The following is a 21,847-nucleotide window of genomic DNA, read 5'->3' on the forward strand; positions in this document are numbered from 1 at the left end:
TAATCCCTGTGGGAGTGCCTGGGGTCCATGCACAGAGCTTGGTGTTCAGACCCTTTCTTTTCTCTTGCTCTGTCTTCAGTAGAATGGAGACTGATACCCTGGCTTTCCACTCTCGGACTGAGAGAGTATATGGTGGTCAGGATGAAGTCAGAGAATGTCCCTGTCAGACGCTGACACTGACTCTGGCTAAGCAAGTATGTGTGTGCGCGCGCGCGCAAACACACACACGAGTCAACCACATTCGTGGCGCATCTTCCAGGCAGGCAGGCGCTGGTTAAGGCACAGACACACACCCTCCGCTTAGGCTTTCTCCCTCACACCCAGCCCGAGGCTCCTCCCACTCCCAGCACAGTTCCTCTCGCCCTCCTCCCCAGCTTTTCCTCCTCCAGATCCAAGCCTAAAGGTGAGGATAACATTGGCAGCCAGGAACCCAGGTGCCCTAACTCCTGGAGCTTACTCAAGGCAGGGTGAAAGGGAAGAGATGTTTGAGCCCCGGTCTCAGCAACCCCCCACAATGCCCACTAGTTGAACCAGTTTGCTCCTGCGACCAAAGGACTGTCTGGAGTAGGCAAGGGGAAGTAGAGACTGCTTTGACCTGCAGGCAAAGGCTACGCAAAGGGCAAAGACTGTGGCATCTGCTCTGGCATACCCCTGCCCCATCACTCCAACACTGAGAGAGCACCGGGATAGAGCTCCTGTTGCCTATCCTGGGGAGGTACCAGAGACTGGCCTCCCAGAACCACAGCCTGGCCAGAGAACTCAACCAGTCCCCCCAGATGGCAGATGGGGGAAAGTGCCGTAGAGAAAGGGTGGCATCATGGGCCTGGGACACTGACCGCTTCTGCCAGCTTTGCCTGGCCTCCGGGGGATGGAGCCACGGAAACCCAGCAAATGGGAGGGGCAGAGACCCAAGCGTCCTGGGCCGCTCCGCCCAGTCCCCCTCCCACCCCCGCCCCCCCGCCCCCCAGCCCCAGGGCACCGAGGAGGGAGCCGGGCAGGGGCAGACGGCTGGGGAGGGAGGAGCGAGGGCGGGAGGGGGAGGAGGGAGCCGGGCTGGGAGGGAGGTGGGGGGGTGGGGAGGGAGAAAAAGAAAGAAAATATTTTCCGTGTCCCCGCCTGCAGAGTCAGTGTGCGGTTTGGGAGAAAATGTGTCGGATATTTTGGGGCGGTCACGTGGGCGGGCGGGCTCCGAGAGGCCCCGGGACAGTCCCAGCCTAGAGCCCGTGCACCCCCCTCCAAGAGCCCCCCATTACGGCGAGCCTCTGACACTGCGACGCTCCAACCTCGCGACCGCCGGACGTCGGGACCTCGGGGCTCCGCGGCCTCCCTTCCTCCTCCCTTCTCCACCAGGTGAGTCAGACTGGGAGGCAGTCTCCCCCGCCCCGATGCCTGGGTCCTTCAGTGAGGTGGGCTGGGGTGGGGGGGCCGAGGAAGACGCCAGCTCTGTCCCTTCCAGGTTGGTCAGGTTGTCAGAACGGTTTGAGGGGGGCTTCCTGCCCCAACTTGGGGATCAGCCCTGATGTGGGAAAGGATTGGGGAAGATTTGAGACAAGCTGGGCCTGGGCTGGGCTTTATCGCCCCCTCATTTCGGTGAGTAGCAGGAGACAGCGTTTAGGAAAGAGTCTTCAGCCAGGGGTCTTCTAGCCTACTTTTGTGCTTGGAGTGTGAGGGAAGACAGGATTCTTTCCTGTGGGGAAAGACCACTGGTTTCCCTTGGGGCGTCTGAGGGGTAGAGTTTTGGTCCGAGCTGGTCCAAGCTGCTCCTTCCCCAATGGAAGGGCACAGCTTGGACATCAGCCTGGTAAGGAAAGGGTCCCCACCACACTGATCCTGACCCTCTAGGTCCAGGAGTTTGGAGAGACAAGTGGATGGGATAGGAGTCTCTGAAGTGTCCTTGAACCACAGTTCAGGATTCCCTCTCTCATATCCCCAGCTGCGGGTTTAAGTCTTGGCTCCCTCCAGCTAAGGTGGGGGGTTCCTTGGGTGTATTCTTGGAGGGAGCCCAAAAGGAACAAAGGAAGAGCAGGAAGACTGAGCCAGGGACCCAGGAGTTCTAATCTGGAGCTCCATTGACGCTGCCTCTCTCTTTAGCAGTTAACAGCCGAGTCCCCTCAACCTGACCCAATATGTAGGAGGGCATCTCTGCAGGTGGCCAAAGGGTAAGAATGTGCATGGTTGGGGGGAGGGACGGGGAGCCTGAGGAGGGGTCTGCAGGGCAAGAAGCTGAGATGACTGTGCCCCTTTAGGTCCCAGGTCCAGGCAGTTGCAATCCAAGTCATCAAGTCTGAGGCTCCGGCCCTTACCGTCACTCCCCCGATGCTGAGTGGGGGTTGAGGACCATAGGCGGTGTGTCCCATATTCTTATGGCAAGAAGAGAGAAGATAGGGGCGGGGGACTGGGGTAGTGTGCCTGGAGCATGGGTATCCCAAAGACACACACACACACACACACACACACACGCATGCACACTCTGTGACACACACACTGTGGCTTAGAGCCTGCTAGGCAGCACAGGGCACACACCCCCACCGGGCACACCCCCACCCCTGGCTCAGAAAGCCACCTAACTGGCACCTCCAGTTCCCCCCTCTGCCCCACCCTGCCCGTGCCCTCCGATGCCCACACACATTCCACTGGCATTGCCTGCCTGCCTGCCTCAGGGGAACTGCCCCTCCCTGGGGCCAGTGAGGTGGAGGGAGGGCACCTGGGGATGAGAGGTGGAGACTCAAGGGTCTGGACTCCCCCAAGGGTGGCACAAAGCCAGGGAAACCCGGCCCACTGCTGCCTCCTGGGGAGTAGGCTGGGGGCCCAGGCTAGAGCAGAGGATGCCTGGGTTCTCCGCCCAGGCTGGGGATGGGGTCATGGAAAAAGGTGGTCGTGTTTATATAGAGGGGAGGGGGGCAGTGGGTGGAGAGCGCCGACAAGAGCAGCTTTGTTCCAGGCTCTGGAGCTGGTAGGGCAGTAGGGAGACGCCCCCCCCCACCTCCATCCGGCAGCCCCCTTCATCCATGCCCTCCCTTCAACTCCACCTCAGCTCTAAGAGAAGCAGCTTTGTATGGACCCCTTTCCCCTAGTGAGCCCCCCCTCAGTCTGAGGTAGCATCTTGAGAGGAGAGAAGTGTTCTCCCCCTTCCACAGGTCCCCAAAAGAACTAAGGCCTCTGGGTCCCTAGTTTAGGATTTCCTTTTACTCTCTATACCACTGTTTTCCATTCCTTGGTCCCCTCCTCCATCCAGGACTTAAACTCCCCTTCCCTTCCCAGCCAAGGCAGAGAAACCAAGGCTCAGAAAGGGGATGAATCTCTGTCCCCTTCTTGTCTTCACTCAACTCTCAAGTCTTTTCTCTGAGGCAAACTAGAAGGCAGGCCAGGGAGAGCTGTGCTGTCCTTCACTCCTTACAGCTTCATTCCTCGCTAAGGACCAGGAGGCTGAGGTCTCTCTCTGTGTGACACCCTCCCCCACCAAGTCCTCCTGCCTCCTCTTCAGGTCTCTGTTTCCCATCTATCTATGAGGCCTGGAGCCTTGAGTGGGTCCCCGGTCTAAGTCAGTCTGGGGAAGATGGGGTGGGGGGGCTCTAGTCGCTTCTCACCCTTGGCATTGGAGAGGTTAATCCACCTGGAATGTGGCCCAGCCTGTTGAGCTATGGCCCAGGGGCCTTAGGGGCCCCGGACTCCTGGCTCCACCTGGGCTTAACCAGGGATGAGGGCTTCAGGAAATAGGGAAAGGAAGATGAGAGGGACCCTGGGGGCTTGGAGCTCAGACTTTTAGGGCCTGGGGAGACACTGGACTGAAAAGTCTGAGGCTGCTAAGGATATGGGTGCTACCTAGTGAGGGGCAGGGGCTGCTTCATGCATTAAGACTGAGTGAAGGGTGGTGGTATTGGGGGTCTGAGTTCCTGTAACCTCCATGACAGTTTACCTTCAGGAACTTGAAGGCCAAGGGAGATGAGAAATAGGAGAGAGAGAGAGAGAGAGAGAGAGAGAGAGAGAGAGAGAGAGAGGAAGGAAGGAGGGAAGGAAGGAAGGAAGGAAGGAAGGAAGGAAGGAAGGAAGGAAGGAAGGAAGGAAGGAAAAGAAAGAAATCAGAGGTACAGAGACTGAAACATATTGACCCTAGAAGGAAAGAGATGCGAAAATATCCCTCAGACCTCTGGGCCTGCCTGCCCTGTGGTCTCTATGTATTTCACTCTCTTTTGATCCTTCTCCACCCTTTTTCGCTTCAGTCCAGTATGGTTCTGGCTGGTAGAGGAGGTACCCAGGCTGGTGTGGCTCTCCTTCTCCAGCCCCTAACTCCCTAGAGAGGTCGGTGGTTCTGGGACTCCTAGGAAAACCAACCTTTCCCTTGTCAGAGCATCTGGAGAGAAACCACCTGCCTAGCCCTAGGATTCCCATTTCCTGTCTCTCTCGGTTTTTTTTTCTCCCACTCCTCTGGACTCAGGTTAAAAATCGCAGGGAGCAGGCTACATTTGAGGGAGGAGAGGATGTGAGGAGGGCTTCTTTGAAGCAGAGGGCTCAGAGAAGAGAGAGAAAAAGAGATGGAGAAGCAAAGTCAGCCGAGGACAAGGAGAGCAGATCTCTGGCATGTACCTAGTTCACAGTGGGGCTCCCATCAACATCTATGGCTTTGAAGGAGAGAGTGCAAGAATGGTTAGGGAGTGAGGGATAACTAGAGACGAGAAAGAATTGGGAGGAGAAACTGGAAGAGGGAGTATTAAGGAAGACAGAAAGAGAAGGAAATGCTAATTAAAAGACAGGTGTGGAGGAAGAGAAGCTACAAAGAGAAATAACATGAAATATAACATTTAGTATGTGCCCTACATTATTCTAAACACTTTACATATGTTAAATTGTTTAACCTTCACAACAACCTTAGGAAGTGGGCCCTGTTATTATTCCCAATTGACAAATGAGGAAACTGAGGCACAGAGTGATTAAGTAACATGCCCAAGGTCCTGCAGCTAGCAAGTGGTGGGGACCAATTTCAAGTAGTCTGACTGCAAAGTCCGTGTTCTTAACCATTGCACTATACTCTCCAAAGAGGTATAGGACCCCAAAGTTACAACAGAGACATGCTTTGCTTTCTCCAGAATGGTAGTTTGAGTCTTGGCTCAAGCTGACCTTAAGCCAGTCACTTAACCTCAGCTTTCTCATCTGTGAAACGGGAATCATAATTCCTACTTCACGGGATTGATGTGAGGGTTAAATTAAGTGTCTAGCCCAGTTGTGGTGCTTAATGGTCACTTGTCAGCTTAGGAGTCCTCTCTACCAGGACTCCTAAAAACTTCATTCACCTTGGAAGCTCAGTTTACACTTGCCTGGGGAGTTTCTCTGAGGCTACCCAAGCATCTACCCTACCTCTTCCCCTGTGGGGCCTGAGCCAGGACAGTACAAACCCTAGCAGCAGAGGCAAGAGATTTCAACTGAGAGAGGGCCACGGGCTTGGAACGTCAGTAATCATTCTCTCATCCCTCCTTTTCTTCTCTTTCTTCCTAGGACTCTTGGAGATACAGCGGGCCGGCCAGAAAGGGCGGGCACGGAGCCTCCCAGGCCGGGGCATCAGTGGGCATGGGCAGGGGCTGTAGCTGAAGACCTCACCAGCCCACTGCAGACCCAGACCCCAGGGGATTCAGCCTCCCACACCGCAGCTGCCATGGCCACCAATAAGGAGCGACTCTTTGCGGCTGGTGCCCTGGGGCCTGGATCTGGCTACCCAGGGGCTGGCTTCCCCTTCGCCTTCCCAGGGGCACTCAGGGGGTCTCCACCTTTTGAGATGCTGAGCCCTAGCTTCCGAGGCCTGGGCCAGCCTGACCTCCCCAAGGAGATGGCCTCTCTGTGTGAGTCTCATGGATCTTGGGGGATGAGGGCAAGTGGAAACAGGGGGACATTTGGAGGGTGGGCGATATAGAAAATTGGCACCCTAGTTAGGAAGGCAGGCAGGGCGGAGGTTGGAGCTAATAGAGTAGCTGACAAGGGTGGCTAAGAAGGGATTTGGATATGGAGCAAATGGAAGTGTTTGCAAATGAGAATTCTCCTGCCCAAATAGGATGGGAAAATATAATAGCATGCCTAAACTTTGGGGATCTAACATTGTCTCCTGAATAAGTTAATTAGCAGGGGAGAACACCTTTGTAAAGGCAGCAAAGGGGGGTTCTGCTAAAGTCTGAGGCTGCTGCTGGCATGTAGTGGGGGGTGCAGGGAGCCAGGACCGGAAGTGGAGGAGCCTGGGAGGCCAATCAGCTGACGCTGTGATCAAGAGGTGAAATTGTTCTGAATTAGGGGAGGCTGCAAAAAGAGGAATGGAATCTGGTGCCCAAATATGTTTGGGGTCAGGAAACTCTCCTGTTGTTCTGGAAAGGGTAGAAAGTGCTGCAAAGAAGGTGCCTCTTTCACCCAAGGTAATCCAGGGAACTGGAGGGGGTGTTCCAGAAGCATCCTCTATTCTAGCTGTGTGGGTTCTGGACTCCTCCCCTCCTTCTAGGGGCTGGCATAGTGCCCACGTGCTGTGCAGATCCCTACTTGTCCCTCAGGCTTGCCCTGTTTGGGTTAAGCCTTTGTATGCTGACACCATGCAAGCCTTCGGCCTGTCTTCTTTCTTCTGGATCCCCTCTCCTCTCACTTGGTAGTTGTTCTTCCTGACCAGGTCATTAGAGGCGTGGGTGCCCATGAGCTGGAGGGCTGAGATGCTGGGCTTTGTGGGATAAAGTGTCAGTATGTGAGCTGGTATAGAGAAAGCATCACCTGGAAAGAAGGGGAGATGATGAAAGAAGAGACAGAGGGGCAGTTCCAGAGAGACTGAAACAGACACAAGAGGAAAAGACAAAAAAATAAAGACACATCCTTTACAGCTCCACAAGCTTGGAGAGAGAGAGAGAGGTGGGAGAGAAGGGGCTTGCATTTGGGAGGGGGTACTTGGAAGGTGTGTGTGTGTGTGTGTGTGTGTGTGTGTGTGTGTGTAAAAGGGTGACTAGATGGGGCTGGCAGCTCTACTGGAAAGAGTGTGCTCATCTGGCGAAGGCGCGTGTCCGTGCGCACGCGCGTGTAGACCATATGCAGTTGTGTGTGCACAGCCTGTCCCTGAGACTATGCTCGGTACAGAATTCCAGTGTGTGCAACAAAGAGTCAGTGTGAGAAGTGAGGCGGGATTTAATAGGGCTGCTGACGGTGTGTCTGGTGTTTGGTGAGCCCTGCCTGTGGCAAGTCTGTAGTCCAACAGGGCTTATTTGGGTGGTGTGCAGGTGAACAGGAGAGCACAAAGCCCCGCTTCTTGGAAACCTCAGCTGGGCTTCCCCTACCTCATTTACACCCCATGAATCTGTCCTGGGGCCTGGGGAGGTGGGAAGGAACCACCTTCCCCACATGAATGTACTTCTTACAGAGGACCATACAGCTCAATACCTTGGGACCTGATTTTCCCTGGTTCTGGGAGAGGCAACTAAAAGAGCAGGAGTAAGGAGGGAGAGAAGAAAGAGATTGGTAGTGGGGAGAATTCTGAGAGTCATAGCCAGAGAGTCATCAGTGAAGTTCTCTTTGTGCCCCTGTGCCCCCAGACACATTGAGATCAAGGTCAGGGTTCAAAGTGAGGTCAAGGTAGGGGAAAGAGTCAAACTGGGCTTTATCCCCAAAGGCTGTCCTGAAGGAGGGGGGCTGAAAGGAGAAATCCAAAGGAGGAGCCAGAACCAGGGCAGGTAGCTAGGGAGGGTGTGGCTGGTGGGGGGCACAGGCCTGGGCAGGGAGGCAGTGGTGGGGTGGGGAGGAGGGGAAGGCTTGGGTCTAGACAACGTGAATGGGAGTGGGGCATGCTGCGCCTAAGGTATTTGGTTGGTGCAAAAGTAACTGCGGTTTTTGCAATGATTTTTAACCTTTTAAACTGCAATTACTTTTGCACCAACCTAATACATGGTGGGGAGGCAGAGGGGAGGAGAAGGGATCCTGGAGTCCGGGAGACCTCTGACAGTGGGAGGTCCGCTGAAGGGTGAAAGAGGGTGGTTTCTTAGTTCTCTGACCCACTGTCTCTTTTTGGCTGGGGCCATCTAATGGAGAGGGATTGGAGGCCAGAGTCCGATGCCAAAGCCACATTCACTTTAAGTCTTTCTATCTCTGTCTGTTGTCTGTGGGAGGGAGGGGAGTCTATGAGGGAGTCTGGAACTTCTCCCTGGGGCTGGCTCCTGGATCCTATGCTGGGTCCCTAGCACCTTGCAGATATCCTGTTGGTAAGGGAAGTCTTGTTTTATCGCTTGGGATTCTCCAGGGGCGTGAAAGGGTGAGACAGGCATCTCAGAATTGTGCGGTGGAGGGGAGAGGGAAGGGGAACATGTGCTGCCGAGGCAAGCACAGGCCTGTGTGCATGGGACAGCAGAGGGGGGTGTGCATGCTCACACATGTGCATGAAACCCTGGTGTCTGTGTCCCTACTGGTGTGTTATATGTTTGCTTTATCAAGACTGCAGGGAACAGAGTGTGATGGGAGGGAAGGGAAGCTTTGCCCTCCTTCCCCTCTTGAGGTGATCTCTGTGGTCCTCAGGACCTAGCCCTTTTTGTCCTCTGAACTTGGTGACAGTGTCCCTGGGGCAAGGATCCCAGACTGTACCACACTAAATCACATGGAGAAACTGAGGGCAGGCTGGCACAGGAAGTAATAGAGTTCTACTTGAAATAAACTGAAAAAGAGAGACTCAGAGACCTAGACAAGATGAGAGAGAGCTATACAGTCGGAAAGGCACAGACACAGAGAGAACCCAGATGCTGGGAGAGGCAAGGAGAACAAGCAGGCTGGTAAGGGTGGCGAGCAGGCTGCAGCGCGGCCTCCTCCAGGAAAAAAACCCCAGCCGACTGCCTCTTTCCCCTCCCCTCCCAGTCTCTCCTGCTCAGGCTCGGGCTCCAGCTCCAGGCCGACACAAACGGGGCTTTGATTGCAACAGGAAACCTCTCTGGCGGGGGGAGCCGGGCAAGCCGCCGCCACTGGGGCCCAGGCTGCACCCCCCTCTCCTGGCCCCCTACCCAGTCCCAGCCCCCATCCTGCCATGCTCCTCACTTCCCTGCCTTGGGCCTCATCCCTCATTCACACCTCTCTATTCCCCCCATTCTTTTGCTGCCTCCTCCTCCAGAGATCCCTCCCATTGCCCTTCAGGTGGGACTCCTGGTAGGACTTACCCTTGGGCCGGGCCTTCTTTGCTTTGAAATGCCCCCTCTTCAGTTTTTTTTGAGGGAAGGTTTTGGAAGAAAAGGCGAATTTAGCATGAGGAATTTAGAGCCAGTTATCCTCAAGCCCCATCCAGAAGGTGGCAGGAAGGGGGGTGAAAGAGGGGTGCTTAGGAGTTAGCTGTCCCTCCCTCCACAGCCCCTCATTGGCCAAACTCAAGCTTGCCAGGGTGGTAAAGGCTCTGAGGGGTGACCATGCAAGACTCCAGTGCTAATGGCCGAGTTAGTGGGGGAGGTGTGTATTTCTCTTTGCCTCTGGGGCCATGCCTTTGTGGGGCTGTTGTTGGGAGGGGTGCGCAGTGGTGGTGGGGATCATAGGGAAGGGGGTGAGTCAGGCAGCAGCCCCCCCTCATACTCCCACCAGGCTGGTGGAGAACATCTGTTTCCCATGAAATGCTAGAAGGCTAATGGGTCTAATTGCTGCAATAAGGGCTGGGGAGACTTTGGGGAAAAGAGGGGGCACTAGATTCCCCCATTCTGTTACCTTCTCCTCAAGGTTGTACAAAGACTGTCTAGAATGGGGGGGTTGGGGTTGATGGGAAAGGTGGGCCTGATACCCCCATACCTGGTCCCTTATAAGGCCCCCTCTGCCTGCAGTGCCTGGGAAGCACACACAAATGGGGTTATGAGGAGTGGGGTGCATCTGGTGAAGAGAAAGGGGGGCTATTGAGGACTCATGACTTCCTGGAGCCCTCCCCCCACTCCTCTTGTGCCCAACTCTCAACCCCCCTCTCTGTGGCCTGGCCATTTCTGGTTCTAATTACCAACCAGGCAGGCCTGACTTAATTGGGACCTTTCAGATTTCAGAGGGGGAAGGGTGGGTGAGTGGGTGGGGACTGACAGCCTGGAGTTGACTAAACAGGGCTCTTTTCCTCTTGTTTTTGGGGTACTCCCCATTTTGCACTTACTTGATTTTTTTTGCTGCTGGTCAGATTCTGATTCAGAAATCTATCACCCTTTTTTCTATTTCGGTAGGGGGATGGCTGGATTAGAAGTGGGGTATCGGGGTTGGGGGCAGGAGAAGTGAGTTCTCGCTGGGTTGGAAAGAGCACTGCATTCCCTCTTTATCCCTGTTTCAAGACCCCCAGTCAGCCTTGCCACCCCGCGCCCTTCGCATCAGCAAGCCAGGCCCTCCTTCCCAGTCCTGCCCCCCCCCTCGGTCCCCGGCAGCCACGCGGGCCCCTCCTCCGAGCCTGCCATCCATCCTTTCCCTCGCCTATTCTGGCACCCCTTCCAGCTCTTTATTCTTCCAAACTGGCGCCCCACTCCTGCAGCACCCCAGTGCGCCCCCCAACCGGTACAACAGATTCTTAGAAAAGCGCGTCCCGCCCTGGCCGGGCCACGGCCGCCAGGCGGGGAAGGGGCTGGGCCGGGCGCCGCTCCCGCTTCCCCGGCGCTCCCCGTGAGAGCGGCGCTGACAGAGCCGGCTGGGCCGGCCCGCCGGGCGGCTGGGCGGGAGGCGGGCGGGGCGCGGAGGAGGGGGCGGTTTCCGGGAGTCGCCGCCGCTGGCGCTGTCCCGGAGCCAGGGTCCCCATTCGGCCCGGCCCGACGAGGGCAAACTCTTGACGTGGCCAAGTCCCCGCCCCCTCACTCCCTTCTTTGCCGGGCGAGGGCGCTCAGTGCCCGGTAGGGGCAACCGAGGGAACAGGGAGGCGGCTCTTGGAGATCTGAAGGGCACTAAGTGTGGCACTGAGAAGAGAGGGGGCGGTTATTGCCAATGGTGGGGATATTTAATGGCTATGAGAACAGTTAATGACCAGACTCGCAGTTATTGCCGAGAGGGGCACTGGCACTTTGGGGCAATTAGCATGCCAGAAGCTCTGGGGGAGGGGAGTTGGCACTCAGCAGGGCAGTTTCGTCTGAGGCGCAGCTGGCGCTGGAGGAACAGTTTGGGGTTGTGGTTTGTGCTCTAAAAGTGAAATTAGGGTCGAGAGAAGGGGCATTGAGAGAGGCAGTGGAGGCGCTTAGGGAGTGTCTGTCGCGGGATGGGGCTTGGGGTACTTGGAGGGAGGCGGCCCGGGACGCGGTGGAGGGAGGACAGCACAGGCTAGGAGGGGTAGACTGCAGGCAGCTCTGGAGGGGGCGGGGGGACTCAGCGACGGCGCTGGCGACTGCCTGGGCGGAGTGGGGCGGGGCCGGGTCAGGAGGAGGTAAGCGCGCCCGGCCACCAGCCCCGAGGGGGGTTCCCGGAGAGTTCATGGCGGGAGCGCGCTCTGGCCCTTCGACCGGGGGCGGGGAGGACGGGAAGGAAGGAGGAGGGTGCGCGCGCTGAGCCGCAGGAATGTACTGTTGAGCTCTGAAGGGCGCGCGCGCGAGGAGGGAGAGGGAGGAGCCAGGCCTGGGAACCAGAGGGTGGAGGTAGTTGAGGTTCCCTGGCTCTGGAGAACTGCCGCGCGCCGGGAACCTCCTGTTCTTCGTTCCCCAGTCATCCTTGACACCCCTGCCTGTATTGACTTGCGTGAAAAAGGGAGTGTTGGGGGAGGGGAAAAACTCGAAAGGCAATGCGTGTGCTTGGTTCCTCCACTCTTTCTCCCATCCCAGGCGCGACTAAGTGTAAATGCGTGCAAAAAGCCTCCTGGTGTGGAGAATGCTTGCAAGCATTCTTGCAAGCCAGGTGTGCTTGCACAAACGTGTTTGCATCTATGATCTTATGTGCGTGCAGATGTGCATGTACACTATTGCGTATTTGCAAATCGTGGTGCCAGCCAAGATAAATGCATGCACGGATGTGTGTCTAAGCAAGCAAGCGCGCCGCGGGACGAATGTGTATATGTGTATGTGTATGCGCTCCACTCCCAGCTCTGCTCATCTTGGTGCCCGGCCCCCTTCACTCTCCAAGCCCCACCCCCCACCCCTCCGGGCCTTGCTTTTACAAAAGGTCTCCCCAGTGCTAGCTGCGGAGGCGCCCAGAGTGAGCCGGACCTCTGCAGAAGCTGCTGCCCCAGCTTTGCGCCCCGCCCAGTCCCTTTCCCCTGCTGGGGATCCCCCTCTTCCCCGCCCACCCCATACCCTCCATGCAGCCCGGCGCCCTATGCTAGCCCTCCCCCTCCCCCCCTCCAGGAGCGGGGCGCCGCTGGGGGAGGAGGGGGAATCGGCCGCGGGTCCTTGGTGTTCCTAGCACCCAGCTTCGCTCCAAGCCGGGTCGCGATGTACGACTGCATGGAGACGTTCGCCCCGGGTCCGCGACGGCTGTACGGCGCGGTCGGGCCCGGGGCCGGCTTGCTGCGCAGAGCCACCGGCAGCTCCTGTTTCGCCGGACTTGAGTCTTTTGCCTGGCCGCAACCCGCCAGTCTGCAATGTAGGTATACGAGTCCGGGGATGGGGTGTGGGGTGCAGGAGAGGCAGTGGCTCACTCTTTCCATGTGTAAAACGTGGAACTGGGGTGCAAGTAGAAATTCTGACTTTCTATGCGAGGGGCGAGTGTGTAGGAAAGAGAGGTACTAGCCCTTTAAACGTGGGGACCTCACTGACTCCTTTGGGTGTGTGCAGTAGTGTTTGGAGTGTGTGTGTGGTTTTTATGGTGGGTGTTTAGCTAGGATCTGTGGTTGATGCTACTCCAGAATTCCTGGGGATAGGTAGAGACCGAGGTGTGTTGGTAGTTTGTGCCCGCAGGTCTGTGGCCCTGGAAGGATATGGAACCCAGGACCGTGGGTGGCGTTTGTAAAGTACATGTGGGAAGTTAGGAGTGTAAAAAATATTATTTGCGTGTGAATTCCAGGAGTGTGCAGCATCTTATCTAGGTGGTGTGGGTGTGGGTGAAGGGGTCTCTCCACTCCGTGGCGCCCTCCGACAACGTTGGCAGGTCGGCATGGCCCTGTGTGGGGATGTTTGTGGCGTGAAGCCGGGAGGGCGTGTGCCCCTGCGTGGCTGCGGGGGCGGATTTGGAAAGTGCTGTGTTTCAGCGTGCATCCTGTGTGTTCTCCGTGCAGGGTGGAAGGGGTGGTGCACACAACCAGGCGAAGGCTGGGCTCTGGCGCCCCCTCCCCCATTTTTAAAAGAAATGTTTGGAAATGTGAATAGGGTTGTGTTCAGAGAGATGACTTTTTCCTATGGCTCCAACACAACTTCAGTAGGAAGCGAAAAGTTTAAAGCAAAGTCTGTGTATGGTTGGGGTTGGCCTGGAGGTAGCAACGGCGGGGAGAGTACGGCTACTAGGTCCCCAAATACCCATCTTCCCCTCTCTGTGAAATGGGAGATGCCAGGTCTGGGGCCCTGGAACCCCTTTCCAGAGCTGTAATAAAAAGCTGGGGACTGAGAGGCAGTAAAAATGAAGTCCAGATGAGAGGCGGCTTTGAAGCCTCGGCCCAAGTGCCTGGCGGGGGTGGGGTGTGGGGAGGAGGCGGGAGGGGAGCCTGGAACCCCCACCCCCAAATTTACCGGGGACTGGGACCGCGCTCATAGACGGGTGCGGACGCTGGGGGACTAGGGGTATGGGGGTACGCTGGGAAGGGCCGGGCGGCAGGCACCAGGGGAGTGCGCCCGCGGGGTCATCGAGCCCCCGCCAACGCGCCTCGCTCCTTGGCACTCCGCAGCGCTGTTTACGAGTTCGACTTTTTTTCTTTCTTCTTTTTTTTTGTCTATTGGTTCCAGGGCAGAATTGCTTAGATTTAACAACCGGGAGACTAGAAGAGGGAGGTGGCAAACAGGAGACCATACTTTGACGTGGGGGGGGGGACACAAGAATGAAAAGTGTGGCATTTAAAGGGCAGAGAAAGCATGGAACTATTGCTTTGCACCAAATTCTTGTGAATTCTTAACCTTCCTCTCCTTGCCCAATAGGATGTAGATTTGGGGCATGTTGGGAGGGGTGTCGAGGTGGAGTGAATCTCCCAGGACGGGTTTTTGTGGGGGTTGGGCAGGGACCCCGGTTTTTCTCAGGCCCATGAAAATCCCTTGTGTTTGGCTCGCAGTATGTTTTTGCATTTCAATTTGGACCAATAATTTTGGCCTCTAGGACGTTGGTGGGCATCATGCCTGCTCCACACACTTTCAGTGAGAGTCCTCTAGTTCTGGGTGTCTAAATCAGGGAAGGCAAGAGGTCCTTTGAGGCGAGGGCCCTGTGGTGTGTGTGTGTGTGTGTGTGTGCATGTTTGGCGCTTCTCTGTGTCCTGGTGCTGCGTTGGCAGGCCAGGGTGTTTGTCTGGTAGCAGAGCGGCTGGCTTGCAAATGCGAAGTGGAGCACTATTTGTGTCTGTTTTATGACTTGTGCATCCTCCTCCACAGGGTGGTTGGAGTCAGTGCCCCATACTGCCTGTGTGTTCTGTGCCTCTGTCTGGTTGTGGTGTAGGAGCCCATTGGTGATATGTCTACTTTGGTGCCCTGTTGACATGTGAGAGTGTGTGTCTCCGAGGAGGTGTGTGGCAGATTGGGAGTCTGGGCTTCTCAACCCTGGACCTCGCAGCTGGGAGCGTTTACAGCCGGTTATAAAGAGTTTGTTTGAAGCTCCGCTTAGCCTGGCCAGGAATTTCCTCAATTTCAGCAATTTGGGCTTTAAAAGGAGAAAAACCCTGAGCCCACCCCCTCCCCAGCAGGGGCCCCAGCCTAGCCCGGGAGCTGCATCATGAAGGTGGGGGCTCTGTCTGAGAAGGGGATCTGAGCTGAGTTCACCCAATTCACCTTCTTGCTCCCTTTGCCCACTGGGCTGCACCTTAGGGTTCAGGGGGTGGGGGTGTGCAAGAGGGTGCCGAGAAGGGGTGACAGTGCCACTTAGAAGGGAAAAGCTGCCCCTGGGCCTGTTTCCCTGCAGTCCCCAGTCTTATAATTGGCTGGCACTGCCCCATGCCAGTCTGACCACACCCAGGCCCTTTCGAAAGAGAGGAAATGAAGCAGCGCTCTGCGGGCAGGGAGGGTGTCAGCAGTCAGCACCACCCAGCGCAGTGTCTTAGGGTAGCACATGTACCCTCAGAGGATACCAGGAAGGGTCTAGAAAGGCATTCCAACGCGGCCCGTGTCTCAGTCCCAGCTCCTCCAGGAGTCTCCTGCCCTCAATCAGAATTGATTCCAGGCACCCTACTTTTCTCCACTCCTCTTTCTCCTTTTTCCTTTGGGGACTCTCCCTCCAACAGGATTCTTATGTTAATTGAGTGTCTGCCTGTGTTTGGGGGGCGGGAGGGCTTCCCTCCTGTGGGGTGGGTGGAGCTAGCTGGGACAGGCTTCCTGGGCCTGCCTTCTGCCCTTCTGGGGCATGGGGCGACTTCTGACCAGGTGGGCTGCAGCGGTTAAAAAGAAGAAGATGTTCCTGAGGTGGGTGAGTGGGACACTCCTTAGGGAGGGTCTGAGGGTTTTGCATGGCTCGGGCCCTCCAGCTTGGGGGAACAGGTCCTACAGGTTGAATCATTTACAGATTTTTCCAGCCTCTGAAGATCAACCACACACCCAAAAAAACGTTTACTTAGCAGCTTGCTGAACAAAGGGTGTCCTCCTCACACACTCTGTGTGACGTGGGCTGAGACCCCTTTGGAGCTGCAAGTGGGTATTTGTGGGGAAGCTTAGGAGTGAAGACAGGCCCAGAGAAGGTCCAGCAACAGCTCCCCTCCCCCAACAGCCCTGTTTACCCAGTGTCACCTGACTTCTCGGTTTGCTATACCCCCAACAGCATCTAGACCTGAGAATCTAAGCAAATACCTCAGCCTCCTCTTTCCCAACCTCTGTGCCTCTCAGGCCACTCAGATCTAGTCAGAAGATTTGAGAGCCTTGGCTCCACTGTCAACTGGCAGTGTGGCATTGGGCTGCTTACTTCCCTCTCTTGACCTCAGTTCCTTCAGATGTAAAATAAGGCTGTTACATAGCCTCTAACCTACTTTCTTGATACCTGTGTCCCATTTGCTCCACTGTCTCAATGGTTTCTGGGGAAAAGGACGTTGGCGGTTATTTGGTAGGCAGTATGAGAGGGAAAAGAGAGGATTATCTACCCTGTACTGCTGGAGAGAAAATGAGGTCCTGTTCTACCTACTGGGTATCCCAGCAGGTTATTTAGCAAGGTGCCAGCTACAGGTGGCCTGTAAATGCCTATCACCCCCAGATCTATTGCCTCATGTGGAGGAGGATAGTAGGAGGCAGATTATCTGACAAGGATCAATCAGTGTGATAGGGTGTGATTAAAGAGTTCAGAGCCATGGGCCATAACCCCTTCACCTACCTACTTTATAACTGGGGAAACTGAGGCCCAGAGAAGTTAACTTCCAGATGGAGAATTGAACAGTGTCATGTAAGCTTTGGGCTGGCGTTATTGTTGGGGAGATGGCCAGACTAGGAGGTGCAGTAATCGTGGTTGTTTGGGGGTTTCTGGGAAATGTTTACTATGGGGCTGTCTGTGGTTTTGGGGACTTTAAATCATTGTGGTGGTGACCGTGTTGTCATTACTGAGCAGGAGGAAGAAGTGGGAATGGGTGTGTGTGTATGATGAGGTTGCCTGGAGATCTCAAGGGTCCTTCTCCCCCAACTCTCATATCACACTGCTTGCCCCCCAGCGGTGGAGACACAGAGCACTAGCTCGGAGGAGATGGTGCCCAGCTCGCCCTCGCCCCCACCACCTCCTCGGGTCTACAAGCCGTGCTTCGTGTGCAATGACAAGTCCTCTGGCTACCACTATGGGGTCAGCTCTTGTGAAGGCTGCAAGGTGTGTATGTGGTGGGGTGGATGCGTTGGGCACCTGGAGTTACCTGGTGAGATCAGAGACCAGGGGTGAGACGCTGTGTGTGAGTGGGTATCCCTCTGAGGGGGGAGGGGCCTGCTTTGCACATAGCTGGTTAATAGATTGGGTCAGGCCTGGGCAACCTGCAAGGCCCGATGTTCCCAGCATCCTGCTTCACTGACACTCCACTCCCCCCATCCCCAACTCCAGGGCTTCTTCCGACGCAGCATCCAGAAGAACATGGTGTACACATGTCATCGGGACAAAAACTGTATCATCAACAAGGTGACCCGGAACCGCTGCCAGTACTGCCGGCTACAGAAGTGCTTCGAAGTGGGCATGTCCAAGGAAGGTAGGCCTCTAGCCCTGGCCTGGGCAGGAGCTCTCCTGTCCTAGCCTGTGGTTGCCACCCTCTTCCCATAGGCTACCCCTACTTCCCTGACCTCTGAGATCTAGCTTGCTTCCTCCCTGGCCAGTCCTATTTGATTAGTGACATTCACCTAGGAAACCCCCGCCATTCTCCCATCTCAGGGCTTAATTAACCCTTCCTCTGAATGAGTGAATGGGGGTTACCATTCTCACGTTCCCATTTCTTGGAGAAGTGAGAGGAGGGCTTGCAGTCCCTTCCCTCCCCTGTTCCCAGGCCTGAGCCTGTGGTGGATCTGGGGTGCCCCCGCCCTGCACCATTGTGCTGCCAAGGCTATAAGTGGATATCCTGCTGCCTGCATATCCTGCCCCCCCTCCCCCCCAGCTCCTCCAGGGTGACAGGAAGGGCAGGATGGAGCCGAATGGCCTGGGGAGGGAGAAGGGGCTGTAGGCCCTGGGTGGGGTTAGGGAGAGCCAGCTTGGAGATGGGAGCTAATGTAGGAGATAGGGAAACTGAGGCACTGACTAGGGTCTCAGGGTGAATAGATGTTCATGATAAGGACTGAGCATTAAATTAGGGCAAGAGGAGATATCCAGAGGGAGTTTCTGAGGGTCCTGACTTACTCCTTGCACCTCCACCCCCAAGCTGTGCGGAATGACCGGAACAAGAAGAAGAAAGAGGTGAAAGAAGAAGGGTCGCTTGACAACTATGAGCTGAGCCCCCAGTTAGAAGAACTCATCACCAAGGTCAGCAAAGCCCATCAGGAGACCTTCCCTTCACTCTGCCAGCTGGGCAAATACACCACGGTGAGGAGTGGGCAGGGGACTGTTTACTTTGGGGAATGGGTCGGGGTTGTGTTGGAGCCCCTGGTCTGGTGCTGAGGATAAGGAGGGCATCAGAATGCCGAGGGGAGTGCTTTTGGGGTGTCGGCAGAAAGAAGACAGCTTGCAGGACAGGCCTTAGCTTGCATGCTCACCTGCCCTCCCTGCAGAACTCCAGTGCAGACCACCGCGTGCAGCTGGATCTGGGGCTGTGGGACAAGTTCAGTGAGCTGGCCACCAAGTGCATCATCAAGATTGTGGAGTTTGCCAAGCGGCTGCCCGGCTTTACAGGGCTCAGCATCGCTGACCAGATCACTCTGCTCAAGGCTGCCTGTCTGGACATCCTGGTAAGTTCATAACCCTCTCTCTTCTGCCACAGCCTGACCCTCCTATGGGACCAAGGAGTTGGTACACACAAAGATTTCATTCTCTCTCCTTCCCCCTCCAATCTAGGACTCCCCAGATCGCCTCTAAACTCAAGCCCTTTTTGTCTTAACCCCTGCCCCTAAAACCTGATCCTATCCTTCTGACACCCTGCCTCCTTCGGACTTCTCTTCCTTCCCCAAGCTTCAGATGCCCCTCCTCTCGCCTTCCTACCCGTGTGCGTCATGTGGCCCTCCTTTTGGACCTAACCTCTTCACTGTCATGTGCACCTCATTCCCTCTTTATCCTCACCCCATATTTGCCCCTCTCTAGAGACAGCACTAACCCTACCCCCGCACCCCCAGATGCTGCGGATCTGCACAAGGTATACCCCGGAGCAGGACACCATGACCTTCTCCGACGGGCTGACCCTGAACCGGACACAGATGCACAACGCTGGCTTCGGGCCCCTCACAGACCTTGTCTTCGCCTTTGCTGGGCAGCTCCTGCCACTGGAGATGGATGACACAGAGACCGGGCTGCTCAGTGCCATCTGCCTCATCTGCGGAGGTGCGACGGCGCCCCCTGGTGTATCCTTGGGTCCCTTTCCCACCACACCTCACACCTGACCTCTGACCAGGCTGGAGACCTTAGTCCGTCCCCTTGGGATTGTTCTGTCTGGCCTCATCCACAGACTTCTTAGATCCAATGCAGGCTCCCTGCAGCCTGGAACATAGGACAAAAAGGGGTAGAGCCAGGGGGGCCGAGGAGACCCCAGATACTGCTGCTGAGATAGGTGTCTGGGCAGGAGTGATTTACCAGAACAAATCTCTTACTGAAGGGGAGAAGGTACAGGGCTTGGACCAGGGGAGACAGCCTGGGTGGGGCTCAGGGACAATAGGCAAGGGGCTGATGGGACAAAGTTTGGGGTCTAGAGGCCCCTACAGCAGGGCCAGTTGGGGATGAGCCACTTGTCACTGGCTGCCCCACCTCTTCCTTTCTCACTCCACTGTGCTGTCCACACAGACCGCATGGACCTGGAGGAACCGGAAAAAGTGGACAAGCTGCAAGAGCCACTGCTGGAAGCCCTGAGGCTATATGCTCGGCGGCGGCGGCCCAGCCAGCCCTACATGTTTCCCAGGATGCTCATGAAGATCACTGACCTCCGGGGCATCAGCACTAAGGGTTAGTCACGAGTGAGCCTCCCCTCTCTCTGCCCAGAGGTGCTGGACAGGTAGAGACAAGAACAGAATGGGTGAGAACCAGGCAGTCTACGCTGGAATCTAGCTCTGTCACATGCTAGTGGGGAGACTTTGGGCAAATTCCTTTATTTTTTGTGCCTTGTTCTGTTTGTAAACTGAACTAGACTTCTACTTACCTCATAAATTATTGAGAGGACTAAATGAGTTAACACACAATGAGCTTAGAACTGCGCTGAATTAAAATTTCAGTTCCTCAGTTTCAGTAGCTACGTGTGGCTACGCCTACTATATTGGGTAGAGCAGATATTTCCATCGTTGCAGAAAAATTCTACAGGACAGTGCTGGTTTAGAAGGATGCCTGGCAGATAGTGTTTGATAAATAGTAGGTGGTATTACAAGTGTTATTCAGAACAGGCTTAGGGACAGCTGACAAGCTGTGGGCATTACAGGGTGGGGTGCCTGGGGAATGGTGTGATCTTTGAGAAGATAGCCTGAAAGAATGGGACGAATTGCAGCAGCTTGGCAGAGAAGACAGGTAGAGGCTCTAGGCAGAGGAGTGGACCCCAGCAACCCTAAATTAGGGAGAGGGTGACCTGGGGCAGAGAGGTGGCAGGCCTGGGCTGGGAGCCCCCAGAGGGGAGTAGCAGGGCAGTTGAGAGAAGTTAGGTAGGTGGCCTCAAGGGACATGTGCCTCTGTTGCCCTGAAACTCTGCCCCTCTGTTGCAGGAGCAGAGAGGGCCATTACCCTGAAGATGGAGATTCCAGGCCCAATGCCTCCCCTGATCCGAGAGATGCTGGAGAATCCTGAAATGTTTGAGGACGACTCCTCGCAGACTGGTCCCCACCCTAAGGCCCCGAGCGAGGATGAAGTTCCTGGGGGTCAGAGTAAAGGAGGCCGAAGCCCCCAGCCTGACCAGGGCCCCTGACTTCCCCTGATGTGGGGTTGGGGTTCCAGGCAGCAGACTGACCATCGCCCAGACACCACCAGTGACTGGGGGAGGACCTGCTCTGCCCTCTCCCCACTCCTTCCAGCGAGCTCCTTGTTTTTGCCAAAGTTTCCAGGGGTGCCTCTGTGTTCATCCCCTTCCTGCTCTAACCGACTCCCTCTCCAGTCTTGGGGGCCTGCCCTGCTCCCACTAGAGAGGGCAGAGGGGTGAGCCTGGGTTTAGACTCTAAAATCTCAGCACTGGCCCTCAGACACCAGGGTCCAGGCTCCCCCAGGCAGGAGGAAGACCCTGCCATTCCACAGCCTCTTCCTCTGCCAGGTGCTTAGGCCTCTGGGAGCAAACAGGAACACTAGAGACCAAAAGGGGGGCATAGGGGGCGGGCTGAGCCCACCCTCTTGCCCTTGCCCTTGGTGCCTCATGCTGCGTAATGCACCTGCCGGGTGCACGCTGCCCTCTGTGCCCCATCCTTGTTCCAGACTGGGGGTGGGGGGCAGGCTGTGCCCTGCATTTCTGTGGGGGGCCAGAGGGTGAAAGGGACAGACGCAGGTCCATTCTGCACCTCTTTGCTTGGGCCCAAAGTTTACCTTGTGCCCTCCGTTATAAGCCCCAGCCCTGTCATGTGCCTTGGGCTCCCTCTGCCCCCCATCTCAGCCACCGGGGCAGGGACCCTCCTACACTACAGAGGGGCCAGGGGACCCCTCTCCCCCTAGTGCCTTCCCCCCTGGCCCTCAGAGCAGCTTGGCCCAGGGAGAGGGGGGTGGGTGCTGCTTAGCTGATCCTGCCCTGACCCAGAGGAAGCCTCTATTTATTTATTAGCTTTTGTTTACACCCTGGAATTGACCCCTTCCTGTAGGGGTCTTGGGAGGGGGAGCCCAGGGCCCCTGTGACCCCTCCCTTCTTCCTTCAATCCCCAGTTTGTATTTAGTTGCCAAATAAGATTCCCACTGGCTCCCCTTTTTCTCTGGGGGGTCAGGGTGCTGTCCCTCCCCTCTGTTTACATCTCCCCTCCACCCCGCTGTATCGCATATTGCTGAGTTTTCTATTTTTGCAAAATAAAGTGATGGAAACTCATGGGATGTGGCTCCTTTGAGGAGGAGGAGACTGCATTGGGGGAAAGGACCAGCTGACCTGGACAGGGCCTGGGTGAGGAGGGGAGCTCCTAATCTACTGGATTTTGCAGCTTTCTCAGGGGAACCAAGGAAATAGAATGTAATGTGTCTGGATGAGGGGTTGGTAGGGTGGGGGGAAAGGGAGACCACAGGGCCCACCCTGAGTGTCTGGGCCTCCCACAGCTACTAGTGCATTCTTCTATCAACCCTA

The 21,847-nt window shown here is 56.1% G+C and overlaps 1 protein-coding gene across 6 annotated transcripts; it reads left to right on the forward strand.

Annotated features, from left to right (window-relative positions):
• Positions 1-1,030: 1,030 nt before the first annotated feature.
• Positions 1,031-21,598, forward strand: RARG (retinoic acid receptor gamma). 6 transcript variants are annotated; one of them, XM_019724483.2, is made up of 10 exons: positions 1,031-1,350; positions 2,092-2,159; positions 5,491-5,831; positions 16,664-16,812; positions 17,038-17,179; positions 17,840-18,000; positions 18,186-18,362; positions 18,744-18,948; positions 19,405-19,563; positions 20,307-21,598. In XM_019724483.2, the coding sequence occupies exons 3-10, from the start codon at positions 5,648-5,650 to the stop codon at positions 20,504-20,506; spliced, it is 1,377 nt and encodes a 458-aa protein (XP_019580042.1). In that variant the 5' UTR covers positions 1,031-1,350; positions 2,092-2,159; positions 5,491-5,647; the 3' UTR covers positions 20,507-21,598. The 6 variants fall into 6 exon arrangements, with proteins under 6 accessions (XP_019580042.1, XP_019580043.1, XP_074181737.1 ...); XM_019724484.2 differs by having other exon boundaries at positions 1,077-1,350; positions 2,095-2,159; XM_074325635.1 differs by lacking the exons at positions 1,031-1,350; positions 2,092-2,159; positions 5,491-5,831 and adding an exon at positions 12,126-12,492.
• The last annotated feature ends 249 nt before the right edge of the window (positions 21,599-21,847 follow it).

Source organism: Rhinolophus sinicus, linkage group LG02 (genome assembly GCF_036562045.2).
Source record: "Rhinolophus sinicus isolate RSC01 linkage group LG02, ASM3656204v1, whole genome shotgun sequence".
NCBI lineage: Eukaryota > Metazoa > Chordata > Mammalia > Chiroptera > Rhinolophidae > Rhinolophus > Rhinolophus sinicus.

What these genes read in the sequence shown, in the direction of transcription:
- RARG (XM_019724483.2), top strand. Translation starts at nt 5,648, where the DNA reads ATGGCCACCAATAAGGAGCGACTCTTTGCGGCTGGTGCCCTGGGGCCT. An exon ending in GCTCTTGTGAAGGCTGCAAG is followed by an intron (nt 16,813 to 17,037) that starts GTGTGTATGTGG and finishes CCCCAACTCCAG; the next exon opens with GGCTTCTTCCGACGCAGCAT. An exon ending in CTGCCTGTCTGGACATCCTG is followed by an intron (nt 18,363 to 18,743) that starts GTAAGTTCATAA and finishes CCGCACCCCCAG; the next exon opens with ATGCTGCGGATCTGCACAAG.